Source organism: Carettochelys insculpta, chromosome 14 (assembly GCF_033958435.1).
Source record: "Carettochelys insculpta isolate YL-2023 chromosome 14, ASM3395843v1, whole genome shotgun sequence".
Taxonomy (NCBI): Eukaryota; Metazoa; Chordata; order Testudines; family Carettochelyidae; genus Carettochelys; species Carettochelys insculpta.
The window spans coordinates 42,805,743-42,821,734 of NC_134150.1; the positions used below are offsets into that span (position 1 = coordinate 42,805,743).

General features: G+C 46.8%; 2 protein-coding genes across 2 annotated transcripts in view; one reads left to right on the forward strand and one right to left on the reverse strand.

The window, feature by feature from the left end:
• Positions 1-4,840, reverse strand: part of FANCA (FA complementation group A) — a 56,762-nt gene extending 51,922 nt beyond the window's left edge. Inside the window, exon 1 of the mRNA XM_075009137.1 lies at positions 4,786-4,840. Coding sequence (XP_074865238.1) covers positions 4,786-4,840 — 55 coding nt within the window. The remainder of the gene's footprint in view (positions 1-4,785) is intronic.
• Positions 4,841-12,496: 7,656 nt separating this feature from the next.
• The window catches only part of SPIRE2 (spire type actin nucleation factor 2), a 47,640-nt gene continuing 44,144 nt past the window's right edge, over positions 12,497-15,992 (forward strand). The window contains exon 1 of the mRNA XM_075008468.1: positions 12,497-12,514. The gene's annotated coding sequence lies outside the window, so the exon portion shown is untranslated. The remainder of the gene's footprint in view (positions 12,515-15,992) is intronic.

Here is a 15,992-nt window from a genome sequence, read left to right on the forward strand (position 1 = left end):
TGCACAGACAACCTTAATTCTGGCATTTCCTAACTTCTGAGAGCTCGACTTTGGAAACCTAATAATGTTATTTTGATGAAGGGTTGTTTTTTTTTTTTTGGTGCCTTAGAAAAGGTTGACCATGCTGTTTTTAGAAATACAAAGTGATATGACAGTCCTCATTTACTTCTGGGAAACTAATGAATCTGCAGAAAGACCTGAGACTGTGTTACAAGGAACATATGATTTTACTAAGCAGATTGTTAAACTTATCTTGCCAAAACAGGTTATTGTTTTATAACTGGTAGGACAGTCATGCCAATTAAGGCTATTTGAGAGATCATTTAAAAGATACCATGTACCAGCCTCACCCAGTATCTACCGTACTATGAGAAAAGAGTGGACTGAAGATGGACTGAGAGAAGTGACTGACTGCAGCTGTGTACTTACACTCTCATATGTACAAAGTACTCCCATAAATACCTACAGATTTACTACTGGTAGTCACACACTTTACTGCTTTTGCACCCAGTTGATTAAACAAATTAGGAGCACCTTGCATCCTTCTTCTCAAGCATCTTTCCATCCTTCTCTATTGCAGACCTCCTGAAATCCCCCAACTTCTCTCATGTCTGCGACTACATCCCCCATTCCACCTCTTCCATGCCAGGGAGCTCTGTCTGCCCCCACCTCATTCCGAGGTCTGAGTGTGCTTCCATATCCTTTCCCCCTCCCCATGCCTCCTTCCTCCAAGGACTTCACCTGTGTGCCTCCCATTCTCCTCCTCTTGGCCTACCTTTGGAGGTCTTACAACAATATGAAACATGGCTTGCTGCTGTGCTCATTCTACCAAAGAGAGAATCATTGGGCTGCACATATACTTGCAACTGTATACTTATTTCTGAGAACAAAAGTAGCAAATAGAACAACAAATTAGAGCTAGGTGACAGGTAGAAGTTCAGCGAGTCAGGCAAACAATTTTCCATCGTTCTCAAACAGGTACTACTTCACTCACACTCACCAACAAATGATTCTGGAAAAGCATTCTGTGGCTCTGGACCACCCTGTGCATTTGATTCACTGGAATTTTCCACCTAGAAACAAAGTATTTTAAAATCTCTCTTTGCACAAGTATATAAACATATTGCCTTGCATATGGTACCTTCCAGCTACAGCATTCCAAATGCTGGAAGCAACTAGAAAAAAAAAATCCATGTTAAATAACACACCACCTAGCTCTCGCATAGCACTTTTCACCTGTAGGCTTCAGAGCACTTTACAGAAGAAGTCAGCATCATTATCACTATATTACATATGGGCTACGTCTATACTAGCCCCAAACTTCGAAATGGCCACGCAAATGGCCATTTCGAAGTTTACTAATGAAGCGCTGAAATGCATATTCAGCGCTTCATTAGCATGCGGGCGGCTGCAGCACTTCGAAGTTGATGCGCCTCACCGCCATGCGGCTCTTTCCGACGGGGCTCCTTTTCGAAAGGACCCTGCCTATTTCGAAGTCCCCTTATTCCCATGAGCTCAGCACCAAGCCCCTCCATTGCCTTCTTGCCCCTGCACTGCTCCCACTTGCCTCTTCCTCCAGAGGCAACACACCAGTGACAGTAAGTGCGGGGAGTGGGGCAGGTGCAGGGGATGTATGTGACCCCTCATGGACCCCTATGCATCATCCCTGCTTGGGCTGCGGACAGAGTGATGAAGTTATCAAGTAATGATTCCAGCTAAAAGACCAATCTGAATTAGCTCTGTACAATGTTAACCCCATTTCAGGCTATAATACCACATTACTGTAAGAATGAATGTAATCTCATGAGTTTTCTTTTACACGTATTTCCTACATGTTCACTTACTGAAGATATTGTTCTTATAATACATGCACCTTATACCTATTTCAGAAAGATCTGTAGAGAGACAAAACTTCAGTGACGGTTTTACAGAATATGCACAGCAAACTCAAAATTATGAACTGCCATACCTCCAACAAGAGAGCATTCAAGTTCTGATGGCAACTCAGAAGGTGAACAGCTGCTTCCTGAAGCTCCTGTCCACTTTCAAATGTGCACTTCTGTTTCTTGACTCTCCCTGCTAAAAAATGTTTTTAAACAAAAATAAACAATGTTTTCTTAACTCATTTTGTCTACTTCTAAAATGCATGAATATTGTGTTCATGAAAAAGAAGGCTTGAAAATTAATGAGAGCCAGACAAAGTGTGGGCTAGTGCTACACACAGCTCTACCAATGTCTGCCTTCTGATCCCCAGGGCTCCTCCCTAAATCAGACCGTTCTATATACAAATTGCCAATTATGCCAAAACTGAAACAAAACCAAGGAATACAAGGGATTCTTTTAATGAGGAAAGTTGTTCCACATGCTACAAAAACACTTTTTCAGTAGCTTTAGCAAGACTGAGAGAACTTATTAGGGCTACTTTGAACTAACTAAAAATGAATCAGTAACCAATACAGATGTTTTAAAAAGAGGGCCATAATGTGGTTTAGTCCATGATACACATGAAGAACTGGGAAGCAGTATCCTGTACATTCAGGGGAAGATTTTAAAAAAAAAACAAAAAAAACAAAAAAAAAGTCATGTAGCACTTTAAAGACTAACAAAATAATGTATTAAGTGATGAGCTTTTGTGGAGCAGACCCGCTCTTTCAGAGCTGGAAATAGTGCTGAAATTGAACTGGCATGATGAATAAATAACAGACAGAAAAAAAATGAAATAAAATGAAAATGTTTTCCATCTCTTACGTATTCATCGTACCAGTTCATTTTCAGCAAACTATTACCAGATCTGAGGAAGCGGGTCTGCCCCACAAAAGCTCATCACCTGATAAATTATTTTGTTAGTCTTTAAATTGCTACATGATTGCTTTTTTGTTTTGCAAAGATACAGACTAACATGACTACCTCCGTGACTGTTGTGGGGAAGTGGGGCTAGCAAAGGCCACAAAAGAGCAAGGTGCAACAGCCAAGGTAAGGAGCAAAGAAACGATGGACCAAACATCTGAGAGGTAAAGGGAGAGTCAGGTATGCAGACAAAGACAAGATGGAAAGAGGACCAATATCCACATAACTTTGCTTTCAAGTCTCATAAAACCACCAGAGTTCACAAATATAAACAAGAAGCCCTGTGGCACCTTATAGACTAATGGATATTCTGGAGCATAAGCTTTCGTGGGCAAAGACCTGCTTTGTCAAACAAGGGAAGCAGGTTTCTCCCCACAAAAGCTCATGCTCCAAAATATCTGTCAGTCTATAAGGTGCCACAGGACTTCCCGCTGTTTTTGCAGATACAGACTAACTGGGCTGCCTCTCTGACACAAAATGGTGGTAATTTCACCCAGTTTCCACCCCAGAAAACGCACGGAGCTGCTGACTCACTGCCCACCCCTACAGCAGAAGCCCTGGCTCCGGGCACAGCCGGGATGTCACACCCTGCCCCAGGCTGCAAGGACAGCACCAGGAGTGCCGCCCCCGCTGGGAGGATGCAGGGACATAAGAATATAAGAATGGCCCTACTGGGTCAGACCAAAGGTCCATCCAGCCCAGTATCCTGTCTGCCAACAGTGGCCAGTGCCAGGTGCCCCAGAGCAGGTGAACCGAAGACAACGATCAAGCGATTTGTCTCCTGCCATCTGTCTCCAGCCTTTGACTAAAGGCTAGGGGTACCATACTTTACCCTTGGCTAATAGCCATTTATGGACCTAACCTCCAAAAATTTATCAAGCTCTTTTTTAAACTCTGTTAGAGTGCTGGCCTTCACAGCCTCCTCTGGTAAGGCATTCCACAGGTTGACTGTGCGCTGCGTGAAGAAAAATTTCCTTTCATTAGTTTTGAACCTACTACCCACTAATTTCATTTGGTGTCCTCTAGTTCTTCTATTATGGAAACAAGTAAATAACTCTTCAATATTCACTTTCTCCACACCATTCATGATTTTATACACCTCTATCACATCGCCCCTCAATCGCCTCTTTTCTAGACTGAAAAGTCCCAGTCTCTCTAGCCCAGGCGTGTCCAACCCGCGGCCCTGGACAGCTAATAATGCGGCCCCACAAGATCGTAAGCTTTTAACATTATTATGTGATTTATATACATTAACTATATTATGTGTCTTATATGCGGCCCAAGACAATTCCTCTTCACTCAATGCGGCCCAGGCAAGCCAAAAGGTTGGACACCCACGCTCTAGCCTCTCCTCATATGGGACCCGTTCCAAACCCTTAATCATTTTAGTTGCCCTTTTCCGAACCTTCTCTAACGCCAGTACATCTTCTTTGAGGCGAGGAGACCACATCTGCGCGCAGCACTCAAGACGTGGGCGCCCCACAGTTTTACACAGGGGAAGTCAGATATTCTTCGTCTTATTCTCTGTCCCTCCTTTAGTTATTCCTCGCATCCTGCTCGCTTCACTGACCGCCGCTGCGCGCTGCGTGGGTGTTTCCAGAGGGAGCTGCCAGCGGGCTCGGTCTGTTCCCTCCAGCTCCCCCGGGCGCGGGACCACGTGGGGCGCTCGGCACAGCCCGGCTGCTGCTGCCTCGGGCCCCCCCCCCCGACCCTCGTGCTCGGCCCAGGGGATCCAGCTTCCGGCCGAGGAGAACGCAACACCCCACCCCGCCCCGCCCCGCCCCTTCCTGGAGGCCCCGCCCCCCGCTCATTTCCAGCGCCTCGGGCCGTTAGGAACGGGGGGCCCGAGCGCAGCGAAGCACCAGGCCCAGCCCCGGCTCCCACCGCCGCCTCCAGTCCCGAGCCCACCGCCCAGGAAGGGCCAGGGCAACCACCTACCCAGCAGCTCCGACAGAGCCCGGCTGCCCCTGCGCCCGCCCGGGCCGGCGGCCATCCCCGCGCGGCCCAGCACCGCGACCGCCTTCTCCTCAGCCGCCGCACAACACAAGCAGCCCGCCCTGCGCTCTCATTGGCTACAGCACCTCGCGGTCGTCACCAGACATTGGCTAAAGGACTCTGTCCGGCGCCGCCTACTGGCGGTTTTTGGTCGCCATCTTGGTAGTGGCCGTGGCGGGCCTGGATTCCGCCATCTTGGTGGTGGCGCCAGCAAGAAGACGACGTCTCGGGGGGTCGCTTAGGTAGGAAGGCATCCGCCCCTCGGCAGCCATGGGAGGAGGCGCCTCCTTGCGGGTGGAGTTGGAGTTTAGGAACCAGCCCACGGGGACCTGTGGCCCTGGGGTGTGGGAGGTGTCTGAAGGTGTAGGGTGCAAGGTATAGAGGCATTTATGACAGAGGTAGCTGGGGTAAATGGCTTGAATTACATCAAGGGAGGAATCCCGTTGAGTAGCCTGAAGTATTTCCACAGAGGGCTCTGCTGGCTTTGGCATGGCTAGGGAAACCACCCCAGGCAAATGGGAACCAGTCCCGAACAGCGTTTAACTGCAAATGCCCCCAGTGGCAAAGAACCATCAGGTTAGGAGTGTGGCTAACGCATCGGGGTAATTAACAAGGTGGGAAATGGTCTCAGAGGGATAATCATATTAGGCCGCAGCGTCACAAATAACAAGAACAATGAGTAGTCCTGGGGCACCTCTTAGACTAACAGATTTTTGGAGCATAAGCGTTTGTGGGCATCATGCATCTGATGAAGTGGGTCTTTGCCCACAAACGCTTATGCTTCAGAAAATCTGTTAGTCTAAGAGGTGCCCCAGGACTGCTCATTGTTCTTGTTATTTGTGATGCTGCGGCACAATACGTTGTTTTTGCAGCTACATGCTAACATGGCTATCCCTCTGATACAAATAACAAGTAGTCCTGTAGCACCTTAAAGACTAACTAACTAAATTTGTTAATCTGTTAAATTGCTACAGGATTGCTCATTATTTAAGGTAGGGAAAGTGCTGGAAGCTATTGGAGCTTCATCTTCTGCAAGGGCTCCTCTGGTGGGATCCTCCATGGGAATTCTTTTGGAGTGCAGGCAGCTCATAGAAACACGGAGAAAACATGTGCATGGCAGAAGGCAGTGGCTTCTAGTAAGTAAGATCAGTGGGGCTGTGTTTAGCCTTCACATGCACTAGAGCAGAAATACCTCACTTGGTCTGGAGTTAGCCAGCAATTTCTTCCAGCCTAAAAGATGAGGCCACTCTTTGAGCTAACAGAATAGGTGCAATTTGGAGTTGTGCTTGTTTGGATATTTTTCCTTTATAAATGTACTATGGGCAGAAATTAGTTTGTTTCCCACCTTGGCTCTGTGGGTTTGACACCAGTGAGACTGCTCAGACAATCAGGCCATCAGAATTTATTGCATTGAACCTGATTTGAAACAGAAACTTTAGAAATTATGGTTTCTTTGTAGCTCTCTATACTGAATCATAACAGAGAGGTAACTGTGTGAGTCTGTACCCCAACGAAACAAAACAGCAGCCATGTAGCCCTTTAAAGACTAACAAAATGATTTATTTGGTGATGAGCTTTCGTGGGACAGACTCACTTCATCAGATCGATCTCATTTCCAATACAGACTGACATTTATAAGTACAGTATCAGAGGGGTAGCCCTGTTAGTCTGTAAGGTGCCACAGGACCCTTCGTTGCTGTTACAGATCCAGACTAACAGAAAAGTTTTGAGCAAAACTTTTCTGTTTGTCTATAAGGTGCCACAGGACCCTTCGTTGCTATTTATAAGTACAGAGGACCAAAAAAAATTGCAGTAGGGTCCTCTGTACTTATAAATGTCAGTCTGAATTGGAAATTAGATTGATCTGATGAAGTGAGTCTGTCCCATGGAAGCTCATCACCAAGTAAATCATTTTGTTAATCTTTAAAGTGCTACATTTCTGCTGTTTTGTTTTACGGAATCATAGTGATTCCATGGAGATCTAGCCATATTGGTGCCAGGAAGAGTGACAAGGTGAGTGATGTGGCATCTTTTGTTGAACCAGTTTGTGCTGGTGAAAGAAACAAGCTTTGAAGCTACACAGCTTGCCCCACCACCTGCCTGAACCTTGGTATAATCTGAAGCCTGTATCTCTTTGAAATAAAATCTGATATTCTTGGACTCAAACACTACAATTCTCCAGGCAGGAGATGATAAGGGTGTTAAAGCACAATGCTTTGATTTTCCAGGAGCAGAAATCTTATAGAAATTAAATTTGGGGGGTCAGGTGAAATCCCACCCTAAAGTGTGCTGATGGCGTTGATTGTATAAGTATCTGTTAGCAAAACAATCCCACAGAGGGAGGTGTAATAACTCCTTCTGAGCAGCACAAGGGCAGTACATCCCAAGTACATTAACATTCATAGCAAAAGAAAACAGCAGTCATGTAGCACTTTAAAGACCAACAAAATAATTTATTAGATGATGAGCTTTCACGGGGCAGACTAACATGGCTACCTCTCTGTTACTATTTAACATTCATGGGGTATTTCAAATGAAGCAACAACCCTGTTTCTTTTTACAGGAATGGGTTGAGAAAATGGCCTGTTGGAATTGAATGTGGGGAATTCTCTTCCTGTTGTTCCCCTAGCATCTTACTCAGTAATGCCTAAGAATGCTGTGTGTAGGAGAAAACTCTTTATGATCCTGACAAGTATCAGAGAGGTTGCCGTGTTAGTCTGTAGCTTTGAGAACAACAAGAAGTCTTGTGGCACCTTATAGACTAACAGATATTTTGGAGCATGAGCTTTCATTGACAAAGACCGGATGCATGGGGGGCGGGTGGTTTCAGAGGCGTATTTAAAGAGTGGGGTCCCAGTAAGAGGGAGGGCCAGAGTTGACAAGTTCTATTCAGCCAGGTGGAAATGGCCCAGTATCAACAGCACTTAGCAAAAGAGGAAAAAACAAGTCAGATCAGATGGGGAATGTGAGCCTTTGTCAGAGTCTGATGGGGAGATATTAGCACCCAGAGCAGAGAAACTGCCTTTGTAAGCTGCGAGCCACTCCCAGTCTCTGTTTAATCCATGGTTAATGGAGTCAAATTTGCAAATAAATTGCAGCTCAGAGATTTCTCTCTCCACTTGATTTTTGAAATTTTTTTGTTTCAGAACTGTCACCCTTAAATCTGCCACTGAGTGTCCTCTGGGACCCCACTCTTTAAATACCCCTCTGAACACCCCCCATGCATCTGATGAAGCGGGTCTTTGCCCACGAAAGCTTATGCTCCAAAATATCTGTTAGTCTATAAGGTGCCACAAGACTTCTTGTTGTTCTTTATAATCCTGTTCAACTTGAAGACAAGGCTCATTGTTTAATATCTAGAATATAAATTAATTCTTTAGAGAGTGTTCCTCTACATCTTCTACACCACCATGTGTGCTGAAGATCCTGGATAAATTAAGATAGTACTGCGCAGTGTTGTCTATGGGATTGTTTGGGAAGAACTAGATTATAATGCCTAGAATACCTGTCTAAATGCTCATCAGCCTTGTGAGTGCCATACTGGCCCACTTAGACTCTGAAGCTGGTTAGGTGGGTGGGGATTGAGAGGTTTAAAACAATAACCTCTGGAGCTTGCTGAGTGTGTTTAACTTGGCTCACAGCTTGAAGGCCTCAGGTCTATAGCATTGCATGTTTCTCTGCAATGAAGCATACAAGGCTGGAGAGTGTTCTTCGGCAGGAGAGTCTGTGAACTCGGGGCTGGGGGCTTGGGCAATGGGGCAGGGGAGTAGCTGGCTAGCTTGTCAGCTCAGGAAGCCTGAGGTCAAAAGGGAAAATAAGTGTGGCCTCCCCCTTTTGTACACAATCACAAAAACAGCTTGGTCTGGGGCAAAAGGTATTTTCAATTCAGAAGTGTCTCAAGATTGCAACAGCAGGGGGTGCCGCAGGCCAGAGCTGAAATGTCTCAGCAGGGCTGCATGGATAGTCAAAATTGGCATCCGTAGCACGCTGGTTCTGGTGCATTGGCAGAACTATGGTGACTAAGCTTTCACGTGTATGTTAAGGTAATCCTGTCATGCCACCTAATCTCACATGCCTTTGTGTGAGTTGATTTCAGACATGGGCAGGACTGAGTGGGAACTTAAGGCATGAAATAATTGATGATCTTTACTAGTACTGCCATTCTTGTTTCCTGAACATGGGATCAGAGGCACGCAATCGGTATATGTTTGGGAGGAGAAAATTAAAAGCCAGATCTTGCAATGAGCTGTGCATGGAAAAATGCCTCTGTCCACAAAGCAGTCTGTTGACTTAATTGGACTCAACCCAAGACAGAAGTTCACCTGCATGTAACTCTCTGTAGAATTGTGGCTTAAGGGTGACTGGTTGGAGTTATCTATTGGATTGGGTTTGGGACTTTTTTAAATCCAACACTCCACCACCAAGAAATATTTTAAAAGCCACCTTTTTTGGTGGGACACATAAGAATACAGTGGGAGGGTGCACCCTCTGTGGAGTCGGGAAGTGCTGCTCACCAGACAGCACTGTTCAGTGCTGTGCAAATACCATAAGCTCTGATGATGGTGCATATGCAGATAAGCAAATAAATATAAAAAAGTAGAGCAAAATGCTGCATTTGCTAAAGGCAGACTGAGGCCTTCAGAGAAGGTACTTCATCATCATGGTCGACAAGTACTGAAAAGGGAGGTTTTAAGTAAACCAGGGAAAGAGTAATCCCTGAGAGCTCTGGGCTGGCAATGGGGAGCAAAGTGGAGCTCAATTTGCAATATGCTTTGGCAGCAAAAAAGGCTGATGCAATCTTGAACTACCTCTGCAAAGACATTACAGTATAGAACAGTCAATGGACAATCCCTCTCATCTCTCCTGGGGAGATGGCGAGTGGCATTTTGAGTCCAACGCTGGGGTCACTACAAGAAACATGTAGGAAAAACCAAAAAAGCCGTCCAGTAGCACTTTAAAGACTAACAAAACAATTTATTATGTGATGAGCTTTGGTGGGACAGACCCACTTCTTCAGATCATAGCCATAACAGAACAGACTCAATATACAAAGCACAGAGATCTAAAAATTGTTATCAAGGTTGACAAATCAGAAGAATTGTTATCAAGGTTGCCAAATCCAGGAGGGCAGATTAGAGAGAACAGAAATGACTGTGGGCTGGTGAGGATTGACTTACCTGGGCAGAATCAAATACCTAGCTTTGCATGGATTAGCTACATGACAATTGCTAGGTCAGGTATAACTGCCTGCAGCTGTCTGAAAGATGTAAACGTGGAGGGAGGGAAGGAATTCTTTAGCCCAGTACAAAGGGATAGAACAAGGCGGATGGGATGAAATTAAGGGAAGAATAATTGGAGCTGAATATCTGTCTGTGAGCTCATCAGTGGCTACATTCTCCCTCCTGCCAACTGTTTGATCAAAGGTCACTCTGAGGAAGTTTGGGAGAAAAGGAACCTTCCCTAGAACACTGTTCTCTGATGGCCCCTGATCCCAGTTCTGCTAGAGCAATTGCTAACTGTTCTGTGGACCTCTAACCCACCCTTGAGCCCTGTGGCATACTGACATGCAGGGGGCCGTGATAGTGGTTCAGTCTCCTTGTGGAAGGTCCCCAAATTCTGTGCCCCCTGGAGGCCGCAGAGCTGCACTGAGGCTATGTCCACACTAGAGCTTATCTGTTGACAGATCGCAGACAGACTCCTAAGGGGATCCATTCAGTCGACAGAGAGTGGCCAGACTCCCTGGACACTCTCTCAACAGAACAGCCAACCGGAAGCACAGCAGACAGGGCTGCTCGCTGTCCTGGAAGCTCTGTCTGTCAACACAGGGCCCCCCAGAATGTCCAGACCAGCTTTCTGCAGACAGAATTTCCTCAAGGGGGAGCGGCAGAATGCTGTCGACAGAAGTGCCACGTTCTGTTGATTTACTGTCGACAGAACACCTTGGGAATGTGGACGCTCCATGGGTTTTGTCAACAAAACTCTTGAGTGTAGACATAGCCTGAGCGTGCTGAAGCTGGGACCCTCTGCAGCAATGGAGGAGGGGGCAGGATTTTTTCCTCTGACTGTGGAATAGTTTGCCCAGGGAAGCAGCAGTGATTTTTAAAGCTAGATGGGAGAAATTACTAGAAAACAAACTGTAGGGACCAGTTCTGCATTGGCCAGGACAGGAAGCTGGATTGCATGGGATGGACAAGGTCATTTCTATGTTTATGGTTCTGTGGCAGATAGCTCTGCACCAATATCCTACATTTAGCAGGTTGTCAGTGTAACTGCCTAACATTTGTACTACATTTGTTCTTTATACACGGAAGCTGTCAGTCTAAGAATAGATTTTTCTGTTTTAATACTACTGACAGATTTCTACAACTTCACAGGCTTAGTAGGTTGCAGTTAGCACCGCTGGCTATATATAATCTGGCACACTATTTGCAAGGCACTCTGAGTCAATGCAGTCTGTTCAGAGGATGGATTTTAATTAAAATATTAATGAAAAAGAATCTAGAAAGAAAATGGGACTTCTTTTTTATGTTCTTCAAATTAAATACCTTGGCACTGCACCCCCAAATGAAATCTGTCCCAGTCAGTGTGTCTCTTAAATCATTTTGTGATCATCAGTAGAAATTTAGATATCAGCTTTTCTATGTGTGGGCAATAAGGCCTGATTCGCCCTTCACTGAGGCAATGTCTACGCTACGAGATAAATTGAAATTTCAGGCAGTTAGCTCCATTGTACCAAGTGACTGTCTTCACTGTGAATAGCATTAGCTTGATTTTGGGAGCACTAACATGGATAGCATAACATCGTTGAAACCGGGTAGATGTAGTGTCAAGTTTGAATTTAACGGTTCGAGTGAAGGCTGGTGTGGAAGTGCCATGTCTTTGAATCGAATTCATTAGCCTCCAGAAGCTGATTGGTGCTGCTACACCTGGCTCCCCACCACTCACAGGAGCCAGGAAACTGACCAGTACAGCACCTGGCTCCCCGCTGCACCTGGCTCCCGACTGCTGCGAGCCGGCTGCAGTAGCACTGGTCAGTTTCCTGGGTCCCCCAAGCTGCGGGGTCCAGGAACCAGGCAGCAGGGTGAGCTCTGCAAGCAGTGGGGGTGCAGCAGGGCCTGAGGGGAGAGCGCAGAATGCAGTGCTGAGGGAACTGTAGGATATGTTCCCCCAGTGCACTGCTGAAATAGTCAATGTTTCACCATCCAGTGTAGCAGCACTAACTCGACTTTGTGTGGATTTTGGGGGGAAGTGAGGAGACTCAAAATCAAATGTATAAAACCCAGAGTTATAAGATTGAAGTTAATAAAGTCAAATTTATCTGGCGGTGTAAATGTAGCCTTATGCTAGTGTAAGTCAGACAGAAATCGGTAGACTTAAGCAGATGTAATGCTGGGGTGAATGGAAACTCCAGGCCTGGCCCTATAGAAAAGTGCGACAATAAAGCTCTGATGGTCACAGTTCCTTAAGTCTATTGGAGTGATATTCTCTGGGTCTGTTTTTCCCCAGCTTTATATCTTGTCAAGTCATTTACACTTCAGCCTATGAAACATTTCGTCCCCGATGGGCCGCAGAACACGCTGGCTAGCCCTCTGTGGTGGAGTGCACTCTTACAGCCTACCTCAGCTACATGAGAGACAATGGTTTAAGGAGCCAGCTTGGCCGCATCTGTCAGGTATGTGTGTACTGCAGGTGGTAGTAGGTAGTCCGTTGCATTGGACAATGACATCTTGAGCTTGCACAGGCTCGTCGGTTGTGGATTCGCATGTGGCTGAGGAGACCAAGCTTTGTACGGCATGGGGCAAGGGAAATGTCCTGGCTCTGTTCATGCGGCTGCTGCTGTTGCTTTCTTCCTTTCATGAACATCAATGAGGCGTACGTGTCGCTGCTCTTTAAAGTTGTCATACGAGAGCACGCCATAAGTGTGTCGTACGAGAGCACGCCAGCCTGTTCGGTCTTTTGCTTGCTGCTCTGGCTGATCTGGTTTTCAACCAGCATGAGCAATGCTGTCCTTCACGCAGTCCTTATACCTCTTGCAAGGCCTGCCTTGATTCCTTTGGCCCTGGGAGAGTTCACCATAGAGGAGTTGCTTAGGGATTCTCGACTCCTCCATTCGTATGATGTGCCCTGTCCAGCGTAGCTGGGCTTTCAGAATCATGGCTTCAGTGCTCGTGGTTCCTGCTCTGTGCTGGACTTTCAGGTTCGTAACTCCGTCCTGCCATCGAATGTGCAGTATTGACCTCAGGCAACTGACGCACGTTAATGGGAATAAAGGTCACAGTTGTAGGGTAATCAGGGTCCATTGTTTGAGCTTGTAGGGCTGCAGATTTTGGCTGTAGAGGTGTAATTAGTACAGGAGTGTGGCCATGATCTTGGGTTGCTCTCCATGGACCAGAGAGAGAATCAGAAAAGCTATTAGTCTTATCCACTAAAGAAGGTTTCACTTAAATCCTGTGCTAGCGGCCTGTGTTTTGGGTTCTAGGCCTGGGCGGGCATGTTTACCTGGTATGGCAGTGGCATCCATTGATTTGCTACAATGTTGTCATTGTTTTTCTTTAAGTGAAAATGGGAGTGGTTTGATTTTAAAGCAATAATTTGCCTTGCCATGTCTGCAGGTGAACAGTCGTGCAAGGGAACCAGAAAGTGAAACTGTCTGTGGATGAAAGAAGAATTGACTCCTGTAGTCTTGTTTCTTTGTCAGTTCCAATCATGTGCAAAACTAAACAAGCAGCAGAAATAAAAAGCAAACCAGACCTGTAACATATTTTCCATTTTGATGCTCTCAGATGTATTAGTACCACTGGTAAGAGTATATGAATATCTGAATTTTAACCAGAAACAGTCTCCTTATGTGAGCATGTTGATTTAATGTGGTCCATAGGCATAACCTGCACATAAAGATACTCACAATTAATTTATTTATTCAAAATAAACAATATACAAAGCATTCAACCTCTTGCACAACTACCTATGTCTAATGGTCAGTGCTAGGCCTATGCATGCATCAGGACTCCTGGGTTCTATTCATGGCTGCTATAGTCTTACTGTCAACTATATAACCTTTCAGTCCCATAGTTTCTCAGTTTGTGAAATAGCTCAAACAGGATGTAGCTACCCCAGAGGGGTGCTGTGAGCATGAGTGTAATGTCTGAACGATGCTTCAGGAGCCTGAGATAGACAGCAGTGTGACATGCTAATACTTCCCACCTGCACAGCACTTCGATTTTTCCTCATCGCTCCTTTTTCCTTCTTGTTTTTGCTTTAGAACTCGCCTACCCTCACCTCCACACCCGGAGTTATTAGTTAGGCTGTCGAGAGGGTGGATATAATTGTTTCTTGGCTGTGTATTAATTGTGGATTCACCCAAACTAGGTGGGTGTCCTTTGTCATTCAACCTCTTGCTGTTCATCGCGATAGATTCTGTGGAGTTTGGTGCGAAGGCATCTCCTTGTGGCGTCCTCCTCCTCTCCCTGCCTCGTGGCTCTATTCCCGGAGGGTGCTAGCTGGCCTGTGTGCAAACAAGACTGAAAGCAGGAAACACCTGCACCCTTCTCCTCTTGTCTCATTCACATTCCTGTCTGTTCTGCAACAGGCAACAAGCTCAGGGTTCACCTTCTAACGAAGGTCATTACTAAAACAACCCATCAAGAAGTGTATTTACAGGATAAACACGAACCCAAACACCGCTCCTGTATGGGGAGGGCTAGGCTCAGCCCCAGAGCTGAGCCTTTCTGTGGTGGGGTGCATAGGACTGAGGACGGAAAAGAAGCAAGGGGCTTAAGGCACAGCCAGGGTGGCCCTGGAAGGACATTAAGAAAAATCTCCTGCCTGTCAGGGTAGAGTGGTTAATCACTAAGGAGGTTGTGGAATCTCTGGCACGGCAGGCTTTTAAGAACTGGTTAGACAAACATCTGTCAGGATGGTTTCATTATTACTTAGTCCTGCCTTGAGCGCAGGTGACTGGACCTCCTGAGGTCCCTTCCAGCCCTACCCTCCTGTGTGCTGAGCTGTCCTCTCCTCCTGTGGGGCTGTGTTGATGATAGCCTCGGCTGGCTGCAGTCCTCCCTCAGCTTTCTGAGCCATCGTTTCCACTGGATTAGCCTCCACCCTCCCCCTTCCGAGTCTTTTTGCTAGCTCTCCATTGTACTGTGCCTCCGATGCAGACTGCGTGCTTGCAGGTCCCTCCCCTTGCAGTCACTCTCACCTGGGGGTTGCTCATGTCTCCCAGAGCACCAGGCCCCATACCATTGTGGATGGCAGCCTCAACCCCGCTTTCGTGTCCCTCCCTCACCCATGTGTCCCTTCCATCTCTCACCAAGCCCCGCAAGCTGGGAACTCCCATGTCGAGTCTGCTCGCCGCCTCTCTTCAGTCTGTTGCTCTCCTCAACCTTCGACCTGCCGAAGTGAATGTTTATGCTGGAGCGATCTAGAAGCTTGACTTTGAAAAGTGGACAGTCAAGTATTCTCCTTCAGCCATGAGCTTCCACCCCTTCCCCTTTCACCCAAACTCCAGGGCACAGTGACCCCTTGCTGGCAACTGACATCACTATGGGACCCCAGGAAGGGAGCCCCAAGACTAACCCTGGACAGGCCCTGGTGACTTGCAGGTGACAGCAAAAGCCGAAGCCTAAGAGCTTCTGCCCTCGGGGGGGGAGACGTGACCTTAGCCCTGGGCAGTGGGGCTGGGGCTCAGAGCCACCATGAGTCTTGGCAGCAGGGCGAACATCTATGGGGGCCAGGTGGGAGGGGAGCCAGGGGTGGAAGGAGGAGAGCTTAGGGCAGTTAGAAATGGGGGCCCCCCCATGCTTCTTCAGAGCCACTTGTGGAGCGGGGACACAGCACTGCTGCAGCATTTCAAAGGGCCCAGAGCTCCAACCCCCTCTGTGAAATGTCAGGCCCTGGGGCAACTGCCCCTTTTCCTCCCACCCATTAGCAGGACTGAGTCTTGGTGAGCCCATTAGAATGGGACCCAGACACGCTGGCTCAGACCCCCTGGCTCAGGTGCTTGCTTTATTGGTTCTAAGCACTCCAGCCCGGTAATAAGGCTGCAAGCTCTCCAGAGCAGGGCCTTTCTGTTACAAGCACTGAGTCAATTTGAAGGTGCTATCTGGTAATTAACATGCATATAATTACCAATCTACAATCAGCCCAGC